This window comes from Onthophagus taurus, chromosome 7, assembly GCF_036711975.1.
Source record: "Onthophagus taurus isolate NC chromosome 7, IU_Otau_3.0, whole genome shotgun sequence".
NCBI lineage: Eukaryota > Metazoa > Arthropoda > Insecta > Coleoptera > Scarabaeidae > Onthophagus > Onthophagus taurus.
In genome coordinates, this window is record NC_091972.1 from 39,389,593 (window position 1) to 39,412,304 (window position 22,712).

The following is a 22,712-nucleotide window of genomic DNA, read 5'->3' on the forward strand; positions in this document are numbered from 1 at the left end:
AGTTCAAATTGAAACTGAAAAGGTAGCTTCAACACCACAAACACCAAATAAAAATAATGATGAGCCGAATAATAAAAAACCACCGATGTTTCCATGTTATTTATGCGGAAGATTATTCAGCGTTAATTCGATTTACATTCACGAACCGCAATGTTTGAAAAAATGGAAAATCGAAAACGACAAGTTACCACCGTTTAAAAGAAAACCCGTTCCTGTGAAACCAGATATAAAATTTACACGTAAGTAAATAATATTTTATATTAATTGCGTGTTTAAATCCACTATTCAACATTTAACCCTATCGCGATTACAAAATCGCCTTCTAGTTTCCCTTATTTTAATTGACTTTAGTGGTCTTGCACGGCCAAAGTTAAATTGAAGGTAAAAGGGTTATTACGTAGCGAAAGTTCATCAACCTGAAACCCTCTCTACGAGTATATCGATTTGACTCGAAAAAACACCATAAACTGCACCGAGTCGTAGACGAAATGACCACTTTCAAAACGTTGCACCACCAGATGAAACAACCCGATTAAAGACAAAATACTAAAATTACCATACGAGAAAAAACGACCGCATAATAACCATGTCTAAATCAATTTTTGCTTGTTAAAGACCCATAAAGTTTATTAGAAATTGAGATTTATGTTTTATTGATTGAAAGATCTTCCGTTTTACTTGCAGGTGATGGTAAAATTGACCATAATGCGATGGCCGATGCCAATTGGCGTAGTCATCTCGAACAGCTCGTTCCCTGCAAGAATTGTGGAAGGACTTTCAATCCGGATAGGGTGTGCGTTCACGAGAAGTTTTGCAAAGCTGAAAGAAGAAGGAATTTTAGGGATATAGAAATTATTGATATGTATAATTGAATATCTTATAATTGATATTCACATATAAGACTTGGGTAATAAGTCTGTGGAGATTTAGAGTATGTAAGAAAAAAACTTTTTTTCAATTTTTGTAGGAAGAATGTACTTTATTTTTGTAACTAATGGATTGCATATTTATTTACGTAAACAATTATTGCTTTCTTAATGTTTCAAGTATGTATTATAATATATTAATTATTTTTTAGTGTTAACATAATGTGATATGAAAATATAAATGATATATAAGTCTATAAAGGTGTTATGGCACATTTTAAATGTTTCAAGTGAATTGGTTTTAAAGTTTTTCATCTGGATTGGTTGAACTTAGCCTAATATTTTTTTCATTAATATTTTTCCAAGTTATTTACTTCATGGTTATAAATTGCGATTTTCAAAGAATTACTAGTAATAGGATAAATTTATTAATACATAAGTTTAGCACAATTTTAAATTTATACCTGAAATACTTAAAAAGTGCGTTATCTCCTTTTTATGTAATGTGACCTTCATCGACTTATGTCTTCAAATATTAGTATGAATTGTATTATAAATGTATTAACTTGTTACAAGAATTTAAAACGAATAAACATACTGAAATGGTCTACATTCCACTTTGTTAAATTCCATTCAAGATGTTGGGTTGGGTTGGGTTGGTTTACTTGCTTGATATTGAACAATAGGTAAAGAACTTTTTGCGAAACTTGTTTACTTTTTAAGGCTTCATTGAAAAGGCTTTTTAAGGTTTCATTGCTATTATTAATATTCCTCAAAGTTTCTTGGAGAAATTGACACCGTAATTTTGTGGCTATTCTAGTTAACACTACAAGAATTTATGAAGTTTTCACTTCCCTAAATACTTATAAGTTCAGTCGTGTGTTAAGATATCTTTCAATAAATAGCCCAAAAACTACTTTAAGTTTTAAAGCATAATTAGATATCCACCTAAAAAAAACAATTTCTTGTAGAAATGCTGTAAAGATCCTTTGCTTCATCATTTTTTGAAAGATGACGCCATAATCTTAACTCCCAAAGCTTTTGACGTATTAAGTCAAGGTTTGTTGCAATAAATCTTTAGTTACATTAAAATTAGTGTATGAAAGTTGTGGCTGTCTTACTGTAACATTTCAATTTTATAAGCTATAATTTTATATACAGTAATTACTGATGTGACGGCTACTGGACGTTAGAAATACAAGATTACTCTGAGCGACGAAAAATAATGAATGAATTACACCTTATTGATCGTCATTAAAGATTGATGATTACATTCTAACTTTTCAAGAGATGAGTTCTTGAACTTTAGAATTTTAACCAATACTAAAGAACTGTCTAAACGTCTATCATCGAAAATCATCACAAATGACTTACTTAGAGGAATTGATGCCCAAGCACAATTTTGTGGTTATTCTAGTCAACACTTCAAGAAATTATGAAATTTATGCAATCTTAATGACCAAATGTATAGGAATGAACTGAGAATACAGTCAATACAGTCTGAGGGACGACAAATGTTTTCAGTGTTTTCTACAGTTTCTTTAAAATATGAACTTTATCAATTGTTTGCAGAAATGATTTTTAATAACATAATCAAAATCATCTTTAAATGTTTACTTCAAACAACGCTGCAATACATCCAACCTAAATATAAATTAAGAGATAGCTGATTTTTTGCAGAACTTGTGTTTTATAAACTGTTAGGTAACGTGGTGTTAAAGTGAATCAATCACTTAACGAATTTGAAAACTATCTTCAAAACTATAAATCTTCACTGCAGATATTTGGTCTGATACCAATATAGGTGTTTAACTTCTAAGCCTAACAACTCATGGAATAACAGAAGCTTTTAAAAAGCTGACATGGTTTTAAAATGTGAACGGCGGTCATACAAGTGATGTCATATTTAAAAAACAAAGCTTAATGAATATAACTTATGGAGAAATGTTCACTGTTTTATTCATAAAAGAGGATCAAACATGATTGAACCTATGCATCTCTTTTACTTCGATCATAATATCAGGCTTTAAAAAACTTTATATCAAACGGTTTGGCTAATCTTTCCTATCAATTATTCAAGACTACCCAATAGTAGTATTAGTATACATAAAATTAATTTTTTAATCATTTCTTACCTAACATTCCTTACCCGGAAGCCATTATCCTTGGTAAACAAAACTGCCCTTGCCCAACATTCTTTCACGGGATGATTGACGTCTTAAACGAAAACTATCTTACCCAATAGTCTTTCTCAGGATGATTGACGTTTTAAAAGAACTTCAACGTTTCAAAGTGACCATATCTAACATTGTTTACCCAGAAGTCATTGTCCTTGGTAAATAAAAATGACTTTGCCCAACATTCTTTCCTGGCATGATTGCATTTCGAAACAGAATCAACCTTACCCAATATTCTTTCCTGAGGTGATTGACATTTCAATAGAAAACTGACCTTACCCAACATTCTTTATATGATAACCAGTTTCAGTTAGATATAATGTTAATCACTGAGCCTCGGCCGAAAGCGATCTCGGTTTAATTAGTCAAAACATTCCCTAATATGTATTTCTGACAGTAATAAATGTAGACATAAGACTAACGGACGGAAAACCAAAATTACGATCGTCGATCGTTCTGATGTTTTGCAACTAACGGATGTTCTACACAGATTTGAAATCGTAGACCAGATCATATACCTAGAAGACATCGAAGAAGAATAGGACGGGCTAAAACTGCAATGAGTACTATTTCAGATCTGGATTCTATTACAAAAATACTAAATTGGTGCTAGTTCAATCGCTGATCTTCTCCATATTCGGATATGAGGCGGAAACGTGGACAATTAAAGCAACGGGCAGAAGGAGAATTGATGCAGAAGAGAATTTGAAATGTGGTGCAGATCCTTAGACAATTGAACATCCAGAATAGACTATCTTCTATTTCTCTTGCGAATATCCTGAGGTTTTTTGGACACATTATACAAAGAGATAATAATATGGAGGCGAGAGAGCGCTCAGCAACCCGTTGGACGGACCAGATTCAGAAGATTACCGTCACTTCGTTTTACGGCTCTGTAAATAAGGAATCGAAGTCAATGGAGAGTGCTGACGGCATAAATTGCTAACGATCACGATTCTCAGTAATGAGAGAACGCCTAGAAAGTAAAGTGACAATTTTATTGTATGGTATTGTGAGGAAGGGAAATATAAAGAGGATGAGGAAGGAAAGAGATGAAGTCAACAGAGATATACAAATGACGGAATGAAGAATCTACTTCCTGAGATTGTTGGGAGGGGTGGAAGAGAGAAGAATATCAGAGGGAAAGATGAGATAGCAGTGTTGAGGGGACTGAACAGGGGAAGGGCGAGGATGAGATCCAGAATGAGGCATGGTTGGAGGCGACGGAGATAGTGAAGAAGAAACTATTTAAGGTAATAATAAATGACATATGGAGAGGGGAGGGATTTCCGGACAGGTGGAGGATGGGGATAATATGCCCATTCTATAAAAAAGGGCCTAAAATGGTGGTGGGCAATTATAGAGGGATCACCCTGTTGGACACTACATTTAAAATATATGCAAAGGTACTACTGGGGAGATTGGAAAAGGAAATGGAGAGGGGCAGGCGGGATTCAGGAAGGGAGAACGTCAATTGATGGGACAAGTTTGGGGATGAGGCGAGAGAACTTTTAGGAGGAATGTGGGAAAAGTTATGTTTGATTGCTTGATAGGGAACGCAATGATGTACAGCGCAGAAGTATGGGAATGGAGAGCACAATGAATGCTGGAGGATGTGCAAACAATGTATTGAAGATGGAGACTAGGGTTGGCGAAAGAGACTGTATAGTGAGGGAAGACGTTAAGGTGGATTTATTGTAAATTATAGACAATAAAATACGTTTATTAGTAGTATTGTATGGTATTGGGTCACCACGTAAGTAGGATGACTTAAGGATGACAAAACAACTGTTACAACTTTGATTTATATTAACCCTTTGTGTCCCAATAAGTTAAAAATTTGGAAACTTTGTGACAGAATTAAAACGCTATCAAAATACACTCAGTAAAGGCCTTTGGAATCAATTTTAGCAAAATATGTAATCCCTCCATTCCAGGGGGATAATGGTACTTGAGAGTACCATCAAGCATTAAAATATACTTTAGTGATGTTGCAGTAAACAAAAACTTTTATTGCCAATAAAAATTAACACATTTATGTATTACGCTAGAAAATAAGTAACACTTGCTTTAGCTAAATCACATTATGATATTCAAAAAAAAAACAGATCTTTCTTTCATTATAACATAAATAAACATTGCACTGAAAATGTACTGCGATTTTCAGTGGGGTTTAGCTATGGCAGAACAATTTTCACAACTTCCTCTTTCTTTTGAACTTACGCTACGACATTTTCGTGGACGCAGTAGAAAAAACAGATTGAGCAAAAATTAACATTTTCGTATAACCTAAAAATGTCAAAAAATATACTAATTTAATTCCTGGAAGCCGTATTTATTGAAATTAAGGAATGAGACTTATTCTAAGCTCAATCCTTTCTCTTTAAAATGATGTATAATAATGGTTGTATTGGATCACAAAAATGTGGAGAAAAAAAATGTTGAAATTAAACTTACATTTCCGTAGAACCTAAAAATGTCAAAAAAGAAGTTAATTTAAAAATTCCTGGAAGCTGTATTTATTGAAATTAAGGAATGAAACTTATTCTAAATTAAAGCTCAAAACTTTCTCTTTAAAATGATGAATAATAATAATTGTTGGGTTGGATTGGAAAAATATTGACAAAAAAGATGTTGAAATAAAACTTACATTTTCGTATAACCTAAAAGTGTGAAAAAAGATGGTAATTTAAAAATTCCTAAAAGCCGTGTTTATTGAAATTAAGGAATGAGACTTATTGAAAATTAAAGCTCAAAGCTTTCTTCTTAAAATGATGTATAATAATTGATGGGTTGGATTAGAAAAATATTATGAAAGAAAATGTTGAAACAAAACTTACATTTTTGTATAACCTAAGTGTCAAAAAAAGTTGCTAATTTAAAAATTCCTGGAAGCCGTGTTTACTGAAATTAAGGAATGGGACTTAGTTTAAATTAAAGCTCAAAGCTTTCTTTTTAAAATGATGTATAATAATTGATGGGTTGGATTGGAAAATATTAAGAAAAAGAATGTTGAAACAAAACTTACATTTTCGAATAACCTGAAAATGTCAAAAAAGATGCTAATTTAAAAATTCCTGGAAGCCGTGCTTATTGAAATTAAGGAATGAGACTTATTTTAAATTAAAGCTTAAAGCTTTCTTTTTGAAATGATGTATAATAATTGATGGATTGGATTGGAAAATATTAAGACAAAGAATGTTGAAACAAAAGTTACATTTTCGAATAACCTGAAAGTGTCAAAAAAGATACTAATTTAAAAATTTCTGGAAGCCGTGTTTATTGAAATTAAGGAATGAGACTCATTTTAAATTAAAGCTCAAAGCTTTCTTTTTAAAATGATGTATAATAATTGATGGGTTGGATTGGAAAATATTAAGAAAAAGAATGTTGAAACAAAACTTACATTTTCGAATAACCTGAAAATGTCAAAAAAGATGCTAATTTAAAAATTCCTGGAAGCCGTGCTTATTGAAATTAAGGAATGAGACTTATTTTAAATTAAAGCTCAAAGCTTTCTTTTTGAAATGGTGTATAATAATTGTTGGGTTGGATTGGAAAAGTATTAAGAAAAAAAATGTTGAAACAAAACTTACATTTTCGTATAACCTAAAAGTGTTAAAAAAGTTGCTAAGTTAAAAATTCCTGGAAGCCGTGCTTATTGAAATTAACGAATGAGACTTATTTTAAATTAAAGCTCAAAGCTTTCTTTTTAAAATGATGTATAATAATTGTTTTGTTAGATTGGAAAATATTAAGAAAAAGAATGTTGAAACAAAACTTACATTTTCGTATAACCTAAAAGTGTCAAAAAAGTTGCTAATTTAAAAAATCCTGGAAGCCGTGTTTATTGAAATTAAGGAATGAGACTCATTTTAAATTAAAGCTCAAAGCTTTCTTTTTAAAATGATGTATAATAATTGATGGGTTGGATTGGAAAATATTAAGAAAAAGAATGTTGAAACAAAACTTACATTTTCGAATAACCTGAAAATGTCAAAAAAGATGCTAATTTAAAAATTCCTGGAAGCCGTGCTTATTGAAATTAAGGAATGAGACTTATTTTAAATTAAAGCTCAAAGCTTTCTTTTTGAAATGGTGTATAATAATTGTTGGGTTGGATTGGAAAAGTATTAAGAAAAAAAATGTTGAAACAAAACTTACATTTTCGTATAACCTAAAAGTGTTAAAAAAGTTGCTAAGTTAAAAATTCCTGGAAGCCGTGCTTATTGAAATTAACGAATGAGACTTATTTTAAATTAAAGCTCAAAGCTTTCTTTTTAAAATGATGTATAATAATTGTTTTGTTAGATTGGAAAATATTAAGAAAAAGAATGTTGAAACAAAACTTACATTTTCGTATAACCTAAAAGTGTCAAAAAAGTTGCTAATTTAAAAAATCCTGGAAGCCGTGTTTATTGAAATTAAGGAATGAGACTCATTGTAAATTAAAGCTCAAAGCTTTCTTTTTGACATGATGTATAATAATTGTTGGGTTGGTTTGGAAAAATATTAAGAAAAAAAATGTTGAAACAAAACTTACATTTTCGTATAACCTAAAAGTGTCAAAAAAGTTACTAACTTATAAATTCCTGGAAGCCGTGCTTATTGAAATGAAGGAATGAGACTTATTTTAAATTAAAGCTCAAAACTTTCTTTTTGAAATGAGTGTTTAAAACTACCGGTACTTTAAAGTACCGTTCGGGACACAAAGGGTTAAAGTTATATTCAGATCTTAAAAAGTAATATCTTTAACTTACTTAAAATAAAAATGTATTTCTTTGGCTCTAGATAATAATCATAAATCATTTTTATTTTTCATCAGGAACTTTTATTTCCAATTCAGAATAATAAACAATAAGAATTTCACAATATTTTCTCACGTGATGTCAATAGTAATACTAAATATTATGGTTGAGCACCTAAAATACGCAAAATGAGAATTTCACAATGTTATTAAACATACCCGTACAAAATTCCTACAAGAATACAAGATAAGAGAGTAAATATAGATTTTTTTATAACGAATTATGAAAATAAGATGGATTACTTGAATTATCACCACAACGTTTTATTTTTTAACTCATTTTTTTTGTATCGAATTATTTAAACCTCAACCCACACATTTTCCCACCTTACACGTGCAATATTGATTTTTACAAGTATTGCACAACATTAGATTCAGAAATTTTAAAAGATTATGAATGAAAATTTTCATTTTTAAGCAACATTTTAATAATAAATTATTAATTTTTATTTTAGCATCTGGTGGAGTTGATTTTGTGGGAACATTCCACCGGATTTGGGATAATCATTTAGCGGAATTGGTCGAGTGCAGAAAATGCGGACGAAAATTCTTTCCCGATCGCATCGAGAAACACGAAGCCGTTTGCGCCGGTATAAAAATCGCGGTAAAACGAAAACCCGCTAAATAAATCAATTAAAAATAAATAAAATTTATAAAAAATTAACATAACCTTATTTTTTTTTTTGTTATGCGTTCCCCCTCCTCTCGCTAAAATATTCATCTTCCGATGCACTTTTAACCCCCACCACTACCTAGCAACGCGGTGTATAAAATTGTTTCGGAAGCACTGGTCGATCCATAGAAAAACCGTGATTGGTCGGCTGTCAAATATTTGTCAAGCAGCGCCCTCTGGTACTGCGTGGCAACCAGTTCGCTTTCTATCTTCCTTTTGCAGGGAGTACGCCATTGTTGGCGTTTGTGTTTTAACCCAAGAAAGAAAATCTAAAATCATCCAATATGGTAAGTCTTTTAGAAACGTTTTTAATAAACCAAACGGAAAAAGTAATCCCGCTTCGATTATCCGCGGCCGTATTTTCCGATTTCCACAAATCCAACTTTAATAAAATCCAATATAAACGCGATTGCACAATGGTACGAAATCATACCATAAGCTGTTTAAACCAACATTTACTTTATTTAATCCCATTCGCAACGTTTTCTTAACAATTTTGATTTATCCATTATCCATTTGGCAAACCGATTAATCGAAATTTCCTTGTTAAACCGATTTACGTCAAAAAACATCGAAAATGGTAAGTGCCATTTTAACGACCACGTTTTTTCCATCACCTTCAATATGTTAATTTCCTATTGATATTAATAATTCTAACCTAAATTTAATGATTTCTTGATAAAAATAACTTCCATATGGATACTTCATTCTTATTATTTGTGTTATTTTATTTATTTTTATTTTTTTTTTAGGTTATGTCTTTAATAGAAATGATTTTTTTTATTTTAGGTGAACTTCACGGTAGACGAAATCCGTACCATGATGGACAAAAAGAAGAATATCCGTAACATGTCCGTCATCGCGCACGTGGACCACGGAAAATCGACTCTTACAGACTCCCTCGTATCCAAAGCTGGTATCATTGCCGGTGCCAAAGCTGGAGAGACTCGATTTACCGATACTAGGAAAGATGAACAGGAACGGTGTATTACCATCAAGTCAACGTAAGTAAAAAGGACCATTGAAAATTAATTAAATGTAATAATGAAAGAATTTTTTTTTGTTTTATTAAAAAATATTTATTTTGATTTTTAAAAATTTACTTTTAAGGATGTGTAAAGAATGGGGACTAACAAAGAATTAAAGGATTATTGATTATTAGAAAAGGAGAAATGTAATTTATGGTATACAAGATTAAAATTTTTATATAAATTGGATTTTACTCCTTTATATTTTAAATGATAATATGAATAAGTCAATTTCATAGCTTTAGATAGTCTAAAACCTATTTTTTTTATCATTTACTTTAGTCAATTGCAGAATTTTATACTTTAGAATGGTTAGGAATATTTTAAGATTTCTTTATTTGATGTTTTTGAATGTTGTTTATTATTTTGTTAAATTTGTTTCTTCTTTTTCATGGTATTTACAAAAGTTTAAATTGAGTTTATATTGATTGACAAATTTTGATTTAAAAATCTCTTGATTGCACAGATGGTATTAAAGAAGATTAGTTGTGCGCCATACTATTCAACTGTATGCCCAAATGTACACAAAATGTGTAATTCCTCACCATGACTCAGACTCATGGTTTTTGCTTATGGCACAAATTCATTACCACAAAAGTCTTATTCATGGTTGTAGACCAAATACAAGAAATACTAAAAGCCTTGGTTGTTAATGTACTTATAAACACCTAGATTATAAAACAAAATTTTTTGGCAATAAAATGCTGGTTCAAAGGTTAATTTTGGGATAAGCTATTGCAGGTCAAATGAAACAACACACTTTCTAACTATATCACATTCTACTTGGTTTTTTAACCCCTTGCTGCCAGTTTTTTTATATTTAATTAAAAATAAGTATTACACTACTAATCTACTAAGAAGCTCACAAACCATTGAAAATATGTACACAATTATTTTTTGTTTGAAAGTATTTCGAAAAAAACTTTGTGCCATACATGGCACAATTTCAGATATATAATTTGGTTTTAATTGTATTACAAGAAATATAACATTATAGATTTAAATTTATTCTACATGAAAATTAAAGAAACAGTTTTGATCTTTATTCAAACATAGGTGAACATTACATTTTGTGCACATTACAAAGGATTTTCCTAGACATTCTGGTTATTTACACCGTTGGCGTTCATCAGATTGTCCATTGCAAACATCTTAGGCAGGAATATCTGAGATCGGGTAGTTTTTCTTTTTTGGAATTGTTTTTGATTTTGTTAGCACTTCAGCTATGCTTAGTTTAAATTCAGAAAATGGCAAATACATTTCTGAATCAGCTTCTTTGCCATAAAAGTCAAGCATTTACACATATTAGATCTAAGAAGTGAAAGAAAATTTTCAAATACCATTTTTTTGGATCTAATGTGTATTTGGTAGTAGCCTAACATGAAGTCCAAGAGGTCAAGTCATCCCATGTATGAATTTTAAATGCTTATACTTCTCGGGTGTGATATATTTATATAATTTCTTTGTTTCTGACAAAATATTTGAACTTCAGGCACATTTTGACAGAGGTTGATATGGTTTGTGATTAGCTTATTGTCATATCAAGCAACAAGTGATATGTCTATGTCATCTACCCCTTCCCTCCTTCTTTAGAACGTTATCTGGAGACAAATTACTGTTTGGTACTCAATTTCTTCTAACAGTACCAAGAGGTAAAATACCTTGTAATTTTGATTTCTAGGTATCATTTCTACGAGTTTTACTACAACATTGCTGCTCATACCGAGATTTGATTGACTGAATTACCACAGTCAACCATAATCATAACTAATTCCTGATAAACCGCTGAGAACAAATACTTTGTAACCCCACTTGCGAGGTTTCTTAGGGTTATATTGTTTTAGATGGGATCTAGCTTTAGTAGGTATGATTTGCTCATCTACAGCCATATATTCTTCCTTGGGAATAGTAAGGAATCTTTCTCTAAGTTTAGAAAGAAAAGGTCGAATTTTGAATAATATATCATGTTGTGGTTCTTCTTGTTTTATTTGGTTCCTGTTGTTGAAATGAAGACATTTTTTGATTTCTTCAAATCTGTTGTAAGTCATAGTGCCACAAATTGTAGGGATAACCATGGAAGATTTCCAATAGTTTCTTGTAGAAGGGAACTGTATAATACACATATAAATAGAAATACCTAAAAATCCACGAATTTCTTCTGCAGTTATATTTGCTGGTTACTCTGGTCCACGCTGAACTGAGTATAAATTTGTTTCTTCTGTAATATAATTTACTATCTCCGTTGTGAGAGAGATTCTCATTCAGTTTTTGTAAAATCTCGCTTTCAATTTGTTTGATGTTACAAAACTGCAACACCTAGATAAATGACTGACGCGTAAAACTTGGATGCAAGTGTCCCAATTATGTCACGAATTGTATTAAAAGTAAAAAACACATCTCTAAATAAAAATCACACACAAACATAAAACATATATGGGAGAGAGATATGGCACACTATGCGGTAAGGGGTTAATAAACTTTGATGGAAAATTCTTGATCTTGGGAATTTTCTGAAAACAAGCTTTTCCATACAAATACAGCTCAGCAAATTTAGTTTAACGGCTGTAACATGGCATGGTTCATTTTGGAGGACTTATATATTATATATTGTTTAGAATATATTTGGCGTAAAAAAATTTATTCTTCGAAACAAAAAAAAAAAAATAATAGCGAATATTATTCTAAGAAAAATTAAACAATTCTTAGTTCGAATCTAATCCTTCAATGCTAGAAAAGTCTTCATTGCCCTCGTTAACCGCCACATTGGTGGCAGAATCTAATAATTTTAAATTACGAGCAATGAAAGCAGTAGATGCTGAAACGTCTTTCTGTTGTTGCACTCGACGCAAGCATACTTTAATATTGACCCAGGTCCTCTTCTGCCATACAACAGGATGTCGTTTTTTCACAGATTTTTAAAACATGGTTTTCTAAATAACCCTTCTTTAGAGCCAATTCTACCATTACCTCTGCAGATTCATCTGGGCTTGTTACAGTAGCCATATTGTCTATAAACTCTATTCCTTGTATTTGTTCTTATCTATTAAGATGAATTCCATTAAAATTTGGATCTAGAAATATTTGTAGCAAGATGAAATAGATTTATTGCAATTTGCTTTCTTTTAACTAAAAAGTTTTTTACTTCCTTTTCCTCTTGGTTAAGCAAAGGGTTTGAGGAAAGAGCTGTTCCAAAATGACTATTCAACTCATAAAAGCATTCAGCTACTTGGCTTAACCTTGGTTTGTCTCCTTCCAGTTGGGTTATGTATTTAAGAATATGGTTTCATAGGTGATAAAAGTTTGAAACTTTTACCCAAAAAATATCCTCACCCAATATCAACTTTACAACTCGTTTACTGAGTATATCTTTAACTGTTTCACAAACTGCTAATGTTTTTAATGCATATTTTGTATAAAGAAGGCCTTTTAAACTGTGAATAATTGATCGTCATCGTGTTTTCTCAGGTAATTTTAAGGAAATGGCTGCTTTGGTGTAATTTCTTTCAGTTTGCTTTTTTTTTTAAAGTAGCCAATAAAATGTGAGAATGGTTAATTTCTTTGATGACAGCCTTAACATCTTCCCTAATAGTAGACATGGTTTTCATTTTTGAAATGTCTCCAATTAACAAATTTATGCATCCATAAACAAAAATATGTTTGTACTTTTCATGAAGTATATTTCTTGCTTTAACCACTGCACTGGCATTGTCGGTTACTGTATCAAAGAATTTTTCAGTCCCAACTTCTCTCAATACTTCATCGATTTTTTTAGTAATACATTCTGCTGCATGACGACATATATTTGTTGGTAAAGTTTTACAAAACACATGGTTTGGTGTAGTAATAATGAGGTTAAGTATGGATTCGTTCCTTTGGTTGCTCCAACAACCACTCTGTAAACTAGAACATTCGCTTCTTCAATTTTCATTTTAATGTCTGCGTCAACTTTTTTATGTTGGAGTCCAGTAATTTATTTGATAATAACTAATGTGTAGGTATTTTGAGTCTCAAATGTTTGAAAAATGATGGCCAGTGATTATTTTCAACAATGGCAAATGGAGTACCTGTAGCATAAATAGCCCTAGCTAATAGTTGATCTGCTTCTCTTGTTTTTCAACGCTTTTGAAAGTCTCGTCTAATCATATAATTTATTTTGTTCTAGACAAGAATTAATCTGCAAAAATTAGCCAATGGCCATCTTTATATAGATCGTTCTGTATTATAAGTAGCACACAATTTATCAATTTACCCCTGATTTTATCCTATTGTAAAATTGTGTTATCTCCAAAGTGGTCGTCCTTGATTTGGTGTTGTTTTATCAAAGGTGATCTTCACTGATAGTTCGTCGACGTCCATGCGACGGAGGCTTCCGTTGATTGCACCTTTGTCTAGATTTATTCTATTTATTCGTCTAGTTTTGCCAAAGTTGGATATACATAGCTCTTTATCACTTTAAGCCTCTCTAACTTAGTGTCGATACTGATTTTCGCACTTACCAGTCTGATATCTGTACAAGTTTCTTTGCTGCTGGTCAGGATGTAGTCTATTTCAATTTTTTATCCTGTTTTTTTATTTATTTATAGTCTAGTAGAATTAGATCCCGTTCGTTCCTGTTTCCTAGGTCCTGTTTTCCTAGGTGAGTTTGTCATATCCAAAAATGTATTGCGATATATCTTTGCGTTAAAGTCACCCATCACGACAACAAACCTGGCCTTCTCTGCATTCCTCGCGGGGTTACGTCTTCGTAGAACTGCTCGACCTCTACGTAGATAATAGCTTATTTGTAATTAATTTTGTTCATCTGTAATTACACTAATTATAAATGAGATAACTTTGGGAACTGCGTTTTCTTACAATTTTGTTTACAATAAGCTTTATAAATAGCTCTTAAAGAAGATTATTTGGTTTAACATACCGATTTTTCTAAGCTCATATTCTTGGAGCAAATCTGAATGATTACAAAGAAATAATACCCAACCCACAATTCAACACGTAAAATTTCTTTGAACCATCTTTATGGTGCCATTGTTGATTGTTCTCATAATCCATTAAAATGTATAGAAAGAAAGATTTATCTGACAAGTTCTAAATAAAATGTTAAGAATATTTTTTACCTGGACTAGCAAAAGAAACCTACCTAGTCTTGAAACCATTGTTGAATATAATTAAAGCTTGAAAGCTTTACTAGCAATGGAGTTAAAAAAAGGACTGCCTCATTCAGAGACTACCTGTTTTAATGACATTTTATTATTGAATATTTTGCTATTATAGTCTCCGATATTTCCAGTGGTTTTTATGACCCTCAGAAACAGTAGTGGCAGTAATTATCACCCGGAAAAAGTACCTGGACATGATTTATGATAGGTCCTCCTAGGGAACTAGGTCCAGGGACGCACTTCTTTTTTATTTTATTTTAAATTCAACAAAATAAAACAGAAATGTAGTAAAGAATATAAATTTACTTATACTTAAATGATTTTACAAAAAAAAAGCAAGTATTAATTTATAACATAAAAATTAAAACATAGTTTTTATAATTATCTTAGAATTAGTGTGAAAAGATAATAAATTTTATAATAATAATCATAAATTATTTAAGCAAATGTGTATTTTCACACAAAGTAATGATATTTAAGTTTTTAAATATTATGTTATTGAAATTTTCGTTAATGTGGACCTGAACAACTCACGCCAGAGTTTGGGGTTCGTAAACTACCTGTATACAACCCCATCTTTGTTCGTTATATGACTGCAATTAAGTCATAAAAACCACCAGAAATATCGGAAACTATATAATATGATGATTGTTCTCACAGAGCTGTTCTGACTAAAATTATTGAAGAAACATAGAACGGCCATCTGATAAATACCAAAAATTATTTATTATAAATTAAATTTAAAAAAGAATGATGTTCTAACATTCATATTATCATTCCAGTGCCATATCCATGTTCTTTGAGCTTGAAGACAAGGATTTAGTCTTCATCACAAACCCCGACCAACGCGAAAAAGAAGAAAAAGGTTTCTTAATCAATTTAATTGATTCTCCTGGGCACGTAGATTTCTCCTCTGAAGTCACCGCCGCTCTTCGGGTAACTGATGGAGCTCTTGTGGTTGTGGATTGCGTTTCAGGTAATTTATTAAATAATTATTAATTAATTTTTTTTTAAATACCTTCCAACACAAAACGAGTCACTTTGCAGGTCGGATTGTTCCAAATTTTTTTGGTTCAATAGATCCTTGACAATGTTGACAGTGTAAATGGAAGGAGATTAATTAAAATTGTCTTGAAACGCTGTTACCATGGACCTCTATTCTTATGTTCAGTGGTAATTAGTTAAGGGACAAGTTTAACATTTAATTTAAAAAAAAAAATAGTTTTAAAATTATTTTGTTAATTTTTAATTGATTTTTTTTTGTATTTTATTAAAGGTGTGTGTGTACAAACTGAAACTGTACTTCGTCAAGCTATCGCTGAACGTATCAAGCCTATTTTGTTCATGAACAAGATGGACCGTGCTCTTCTTGAACTCCAATTGGATTCTGAAGAATTGTTCCAAACTTTCCAACGTATCGTTGAAAACGTCAACGTTATTATTGCTACTTATTCAGATGATAGTGGTCCTATGGGTGAAGTTCGTGTGAGTAATTATTTTTTGTAAATAATAATAACCCCACCCAAATAAGCCGACTTATTTCAAAATTATTTAATATGAATTAGGTGCGCTCGTGGTGGGAACATTAAACATTTTCTTTACATGTGTATGGTTGTTGCGTTTTTAATGACACTAACCAAAGGATGTTTTGAAACATTTTTTTTTAATACATTAACTTATTATTAATTAAAATTTTTTGTTGTTATTAGGTTGATCCAAGTAAAGGTTCCGTTGGTTTTGGATCAGGTTTACATGGTTGGGCTTTCACTTTAAAACAATTCGCTGAAATGTACGCAGAAAAATTCAAGATTGATGTAGTTAAACTAATGAACAGGCTTTGGGGAGAAAACTTTTTCAACGCGAAAACGAAGAAATGGGCTAAACAAAAGGAGGATGGAAACAAACGTTCCTTCTGCATGTACATTCTCGATCCCATCTACAAGATTTTTGATTCAATCATGAATTACAAGAAGGAAGAGTATGAGGCGTTACTCCCCAAATTGGGCATTACAATCAAACATGAAGATAAAGATAAGGATGGTAAACAACTGTTGAAGGTTGTGATGAGAACTTGGTTGCCAGCTGGCGAAGCTTTACTTCAAATGATTGCCATTCATTTACCCTCGCCTGTTGTCGCCCAAAAATACAGGATGGAAATGTTGTATGAAGGCCCCCTCGACGATGAAGCCGCGATTGGTGTTAAAACGTGCGATTCCAACGGACCACTTATGATGTACGTATCAAAGATGGTACCCACTTCCGATAAAGGACGTTTCTACGCGTTTGGACGTGTTTTCTCTGGAAAAGTAGCGACCGGAATGAAGGCGCGTATCATGGGGCCGAATTACACCCCAGGAAAGAAAGAAGATTTATACGAAAAAGCCATTCAAAGAACTATTTTGATGATGGGTCGTTATGTTGAAGCTATCGAAGATGTTCCCTGCGGTAATATTTGCGGTTTGGTTGGAGTTGATCAATTTTTGGTCAAAACTGGTACTATTACCACGTTTAAGGATGCCCATAACATGAAAGTTATGAAGTTTAGCGTTTCGCCTGTTGTACGTGTTGCTGTGGAACCGAAAAATCCAGCTGATTTACCAAAATTGGTAGAAGGTAAAATTTATATTATCAAATCATAGTATTTAATAATAATTTTAGATGATTTTATTTGATTTTTTTTAAATTGAGAATAATTTAAATGATTTTTACCCCACCCAAATAAGCCGACTTATTTCAAATATTTCAATATGATTTAGGTGCGCTCGTGGTGGGAACATTAAATATTTTCTTTACATGTGTATGGTTGTTGTTGTTTCAATGACACCAACCAAAGGACGTTTTGAAACATTTTTTTTAATCAATTGTGGTAATTAAGTTTGATTTTATTTGGTGTATCAGTATATATCAGAAGATCTCAAACGAATTTTTTCTACCGCCCAATTTGAGAAACATTTATTTTCTAACGCCCTCTAAAATTATATCTTTAGTTAAGTTAGTCTGCTATTTATGAGTCTTATCTTGTTCAAAAGCAACTGGGTATAATTCAAAAATCATCATGTTGCTGAAAAATCGATATTTTTTTTTAATAATAATAATAATTTTAAAAATTAAGAAACAAAATTAAAAAGAAGTGCGGAAAAGTGTAAAACTTACCAAAAAAAGCACTATATACCATGTATTTTTGCAGCTCATTTGGTTAAAACGCATATTTTCGAGTGAAATACGGTTGTCTCTTAGGTTTTCGACGCACAACGACTAAAATGTCGTTGTTTAAAAGACTAATTATTGCTATCAGAAGATTAAATACTGCTAGTAAAGGACTAAAAACTACTTGAAAAGAGGAAATACTATTTCAAAAAGTTACTTCCTGCTTCTAAAATGCTAGATACTGCAGAAAAAGCCCACAACTTACTTGGAAAAGACTAGATACTGTTTTCAAAATAATATCTATTGCTTCCAAAACGCTAAACACTGCTTTTAAAAGTTTTGACCTACTTGGACAGGCGGAATACTGCTTCCAAGACTACTTATTGCTTTCAAAGACTTTAATAATTGTTTGAAAAAGAGATATGCTTTCCAAAAAGCTATCTACTGCTTCCAGAATGTTAGATACTGCTGGAAAAGACTAATAACTGCTTGGAAAGAAGATATATTCTTCCCAAAAAGCTACCTAACGCTGCCAGAATGCTAAATACTACTGGAAAAGACTAATAACTACTTGGAAAAAAGAGATATGCTCTCCAAAATGCGTACCTACTGCTTCCAAAATGCTAGATACTGGTGGAAAAGATTACAATCTGCTTGAAGAAGTCTAGATAGTGCTAACAAACAACTACAAACTGATTGGAAAGACGAGATACTGCTTCCATAAGACTACTTACTGCTTTCAAAGCGCTATATATTACTAGAAAAGATTACAATCTGTTTGGAGAAGATTAAATACTTCTGGGTGAAACTATTATATGCTTGGAAAGACAAGATACTGTTTCTAAAAGACTATTAACTACTTTATGAATACTAAATATTGTAGGAAATGACGCAGCCAAATAGTTATTTCAGGTAGATAGCTTTTTCCTGGTCAAATACTGTCTGCCTAGGCAAACAGTAGTTCGTTACAGCTTTATCATTAAATGTCTTGGCAAATACTATTGGACAAGACAAATAGTATCTGTCTAAGCTTGTTTTAGGCAAATACCATTTTTTCGATACAAGAATGCAATATAATCAAATTATTTGCGTATCATTTTCAAAAAATGCATAACCGCTTCATTTACTTTTATTAAGCTTAATACAAATAGACGATTTATTTCTTGAATACTAAATACAAAAATTTACCAGTTTTGACAATTGTTGCTGGAATGGCATCTATTGTTGCACATCATCTTATTTTTGAAACAAGTACACCTTTTTGTACTGCACTGAAATTTCGAAGGCTGGCACTGGCATTTTGACACACTTTGCCCAGAAAACAGCGGCTGTGAAATGCAGGCCTCTCTTAAAGAAATAAAACATTCGTGGGGTTGGGTTGGTTTAAAGAGCTATTAGCCTGAAAATATTTTAGCCATATGCTATTTGCCTAGGAATGTAGAATTTAGACTGAAATAAATGGAATAAAACTATTTGCCTAAGCAGATAGTATCTGACTAGGAAAAAGCTATTTACCTGAAACAACCATTTGCCTGCAACAGAAAGACCACTAATTGCTTGGAGACTGTTAGATACTGTTGGCAAAGTCTATTTAATGCTTTCAGAAGACTATATACTGCTGGCAAAACACTACTAAGTGCTTGGAGATTACAATACTACAGGCTGAAGACTATTCACTCAAACTATTCTTTTGTTGAGTGATATCTTTCTGTGCCCCTTCAAAGACCCATCAAAGCATTGGCTGTATCCATCTTTATTGTATTCCTTTACTATGGCAGGACAGGTTATATCTATCTTCACTTTTGCATTTTTATGGAACCTCTTTACAGCACTTGATGAAGGCTCAATTCCATGCAGAGTACTACCTAACAGGACAGCTTTATTGTCAAACCATTTTACAATGATTATGTCCTTTTTCTTTATGAACTTTGTAATCTTTCAAAAGTTATTTCTTACGTTTTTCGATAAATGGACCGATTTTGTAGTATCTATCTGAAGTATTTTCATTGATATACTCGTTATTAGTGAAGTGTATGTACGTTTTTACAGGCATCACAGAAGCTATTTGTTCTATTCTTGTACCAGAAGCCTAATAATCTTCATGATGGATATAAAATCAGTCATTTCCTTAGCGTTTGTAGCAATGCATTTACCTGTCACTTGTGTGCTGTACATGATTAATTTGATCAGTAACATCTTTCAATATATCGAAGGAAATAAATTTTGTAAAATACCGAAATGAACATTGAATCTCGTCGTTTGTATCTGGAATAAAATGTATATCCCTATCAATTTTCAGAATATCTTTGTCACAAAAATCTTCTAAACAACGTGTCCATATGCATAAATAGAAATCACAATTTACTTACCAAATGTATTTCAACTGCAATACAAACATAACACTTATAGAATACAAGATTTTCACAGCAAATACAAAAATCTCATACAGGTCTAAACAAGTTGTAGTATATATAACGTCATTTGCTCTCAAACCAATGGTGTGCTGTTTACCCCTACCTAAACAAGGTTGAAACCACATGGTACTGTTGCTCGATATCGTCAGATTATTATAGGACTTTAAAATTCATGCATTTGAATTTAGTATAACCATATGGTTACATTGTCCATTATATTGTATTTTATTTATTTAAAGGCCGACCGATAAAATGTTAATAAGCGTCACTTATGACAACAACAATTCTTCATTACTTGGTAAAATGGACTAATCCAACTAAATTGAGAATTGACAAGTCTTCAGATGATTTCCAGTTGGTTTTTCCATGTTTTTAGCCATATCTTCAATTCGTCTTTGTATAGAACTATAATAAAATAGTTTAGTTATGGGTGATTCATTGCTTTATTCGAAAATGTTTTGACTAATAAGGCACTTAGGCGAAGATGGATTTATAGAATTTTCAATAAATTCGTATTTAATATCTTCTATATTATGCAGCCATCTCTTCCTTTTTGCTTCTGACATGGCGGTTTAAAAAAAAACGATTTCAAGTTATATTAATGATATTTTTGTCGCGGATTAAAATGTAAAATCAATTAAAATCGTCTAAGATTCTCTTAGAATAAAAGAAATCGAATATCTAGAAGGTAATTTAATTTACTCATTTTATTACTTTCTTTCTAGGATTGAAACGTTTAGCTAAATCAGATCCTATGGTACAATGTATCATTGAAGAATCAGGTGAACACATCATTGCTGGTGCTGGTGAATTGCACTTGGAAATTTGCCTTAAAGATTTAGAAGAAGATCACGCTTGTATTCCAATTAAAAAATCCGATCCTGTCGTATCATATCGTGAAACTGTCAGTGAAGAGTCAAATCAAATGTGTTTGTCTAAATCACCCAATAAACATAATAGGTAAAATATCTTAATTTATATATACTTAAACTTAGAAATTTATCTTATTTTTTAATTTAGGTTGTTTATGAAAGCTTGTCCAATGCCTGATGGTTTAGCTGAAGATATCGATAACGGCGATGTTAACCCCCGCGATGATTTCAAAGTTCGTGCTCGTTATTTGAGCGAGAAATACGATTACGATGTCACTGAAGCCCGTAAAATTTGGTGTTTCGGTCCCGATGGAACCGGACCGAATATACTCGTCGATTGTACCAAGGGAGTACAATATTTGAATGAAATCAAGGATTCAGTGGTTGCCGGTTTTCAATGGGCTGCTAAAGAAGGTGTTTTATCCGAAGAGAATTTGCGCGGAGTCCGTTTCAATATTTATGATGTCACTTTACACGCTGATGCAATCCATCGTGGTGGCGGACAAATCATCCCAACTACGCGTCGTTGTTTATACGCTTGTTTGTTAACTGCGGCTCCAAGACTTATGGAACCCGTGTATCAATGTGAAATTCAGGTAAAAATAATTTGTTAAATCGATTTTAAATGCGAACTTGTAATTAATTTATAAAAAAATTAATTTTATAAAGTTTACTAAGGTTCGAAGAATAATTTGTTATTCCACTGATTGCCCTGTAACGAATTTTTTCAATGTTTGTTACAGTTTCCCAATGTGGAACATTGTTATTATGAATTTATTTAATTAAAATTCATGTTAAAAATAAACATATTTTTATAGTGTCCAGAAGTAGCTGTTGGTGGTATTTATGGTGTGTTAAATAGAAGAAGAGGTCACGTTTTTGAAGAACAACAAGTAGCTGGAACACCAATGTTCGTCGTAAAAGCATATCTACCAGTAAACGAATCGTTCGGTTTCACCGCCGATCTTCGTTCAAATACGGGAGGTCAAGCTTTCCCTCAATGCGTATTTGATCACTGGCAAATTCTTCCTGGTGATCCGTTGGAGACCAGCACCAGACCCTTCACTGTCGTTCAGGTAAGATAACACCACAAAAACTAAATGATTTTAAATTAACGAAATTTCGTTGTTAATTTTAGGAAACGCGTAAACGTAAAGGATTAAAGGAAGGTCTACCAGACCTTACTCAATATTTGGACAAATTATAAACAAGGGAGTGTTTAGGATCTGTACAAATTATTCAAAAAGAAACAAAAATAAAAAAAAGCCAACACTATTATTTACTTTGACTGATCTATTTACATTTCCTTTTTTTCTATAGTTGAATCCAATCGCTAAAAAATAAATAATTGATAATTTTTGTCTGGATAATAAATGGATGAGATCACATTATTATTAAATTCATTCTTTATTTCGCTACTTACAATTTCTGTCTTAGCGGTCGGCCACTGATGGTGTATAACCTGGAAAATGCCAATAAACGAAATAAATTGGAAATATTATTTTCTTACTACCCATAATGTTTCTTTAATTATTTTCAATAAAAAAGAGACATTTTATTTTTTTTATATTG

At 31.8% G+C, this 22,712-nt stretch overlaps 2 protein-coding genes across 4 annotated transcripts in view; both read left to right on the top strand.

Moving 5' to 3' along the window:
• The window catches only part of LOC111419160 (zinc finger protein 474-like), a 39,431-nt gene extending 30,917 nt beyond the window's left edge, over nt 1-8,514 (top strand). For 2 of the 3 annotated variants that reach the window (XM_071197383.1, XM_071197385.1), the window contains exons 7-8: nt 3-239; nt 685-1,026. In XM_071197383.1, coding sequence (XP_071053484.1) covers nt 3-239; nt 685-872 — 425 coding nt within the window. In that variant the 3' untranslated portion in view covers nt 873-1,026. Of the gene's footprint in view, nt 1-2; nt 240-684; nt 1,027-8,305 lie in introns of those variants that run through there. The other variant, XM_071197384.1, reaches the window with a different exon arrangement.
• Nucleotides 8,515-8,612: 98 nt separating this feature from the next.
• On the top strand, nt 8,613-22,415 carry LOC111419164 (eukaryotic translation elongation factor 2). Its single transcript, XM_071197387.1, has 9 exons — nt 8,613-8,810; nt 9,313-9,527; nt 15,490-15,683; nt 15,984-16,192; nt 16,417-17,320; nt 20,994-21,228; nt 21,289-21,736; nt 21,959-22,216; nt 22,279-22,415. The coding sequence occupies exons 1-9, from the start codon at nt 8,808-8,810 to the stop codon at nt 22,345-22,347; spliced, it is 2,535 nt and encodes an 844-aa protein (XP_071053488.1). The 5' UTR covers nt 8,613-8,807; the 3' UTR covers nt 22,348-22,415.
• Nucleotides 22,416-22,712: the final 297 nt, after the last annotated feature.

What these genes read in the sequence shown, in the direction of transcription:
- LOC111419164 (XM_071197387.1), top strand. An exon ending in GTCCTATGGGTGAAGTTCGT is followed by an intron (nt 16,193 to 16,416) that starts GTGAGTAATTAT and finishes TGTTGTTATTAG; the next exon opens with GTTGATCCAAGTAAAGGTTC. An exon ending in TGTATCAATGTGAAATTCAG is followed by an intron (nt 21,737 to 21,958) that starts GTAAAAATAATT and finishes ATATTTTTATAG; the next exon opens with TGTCCAGAAGTAGCTGTTGG.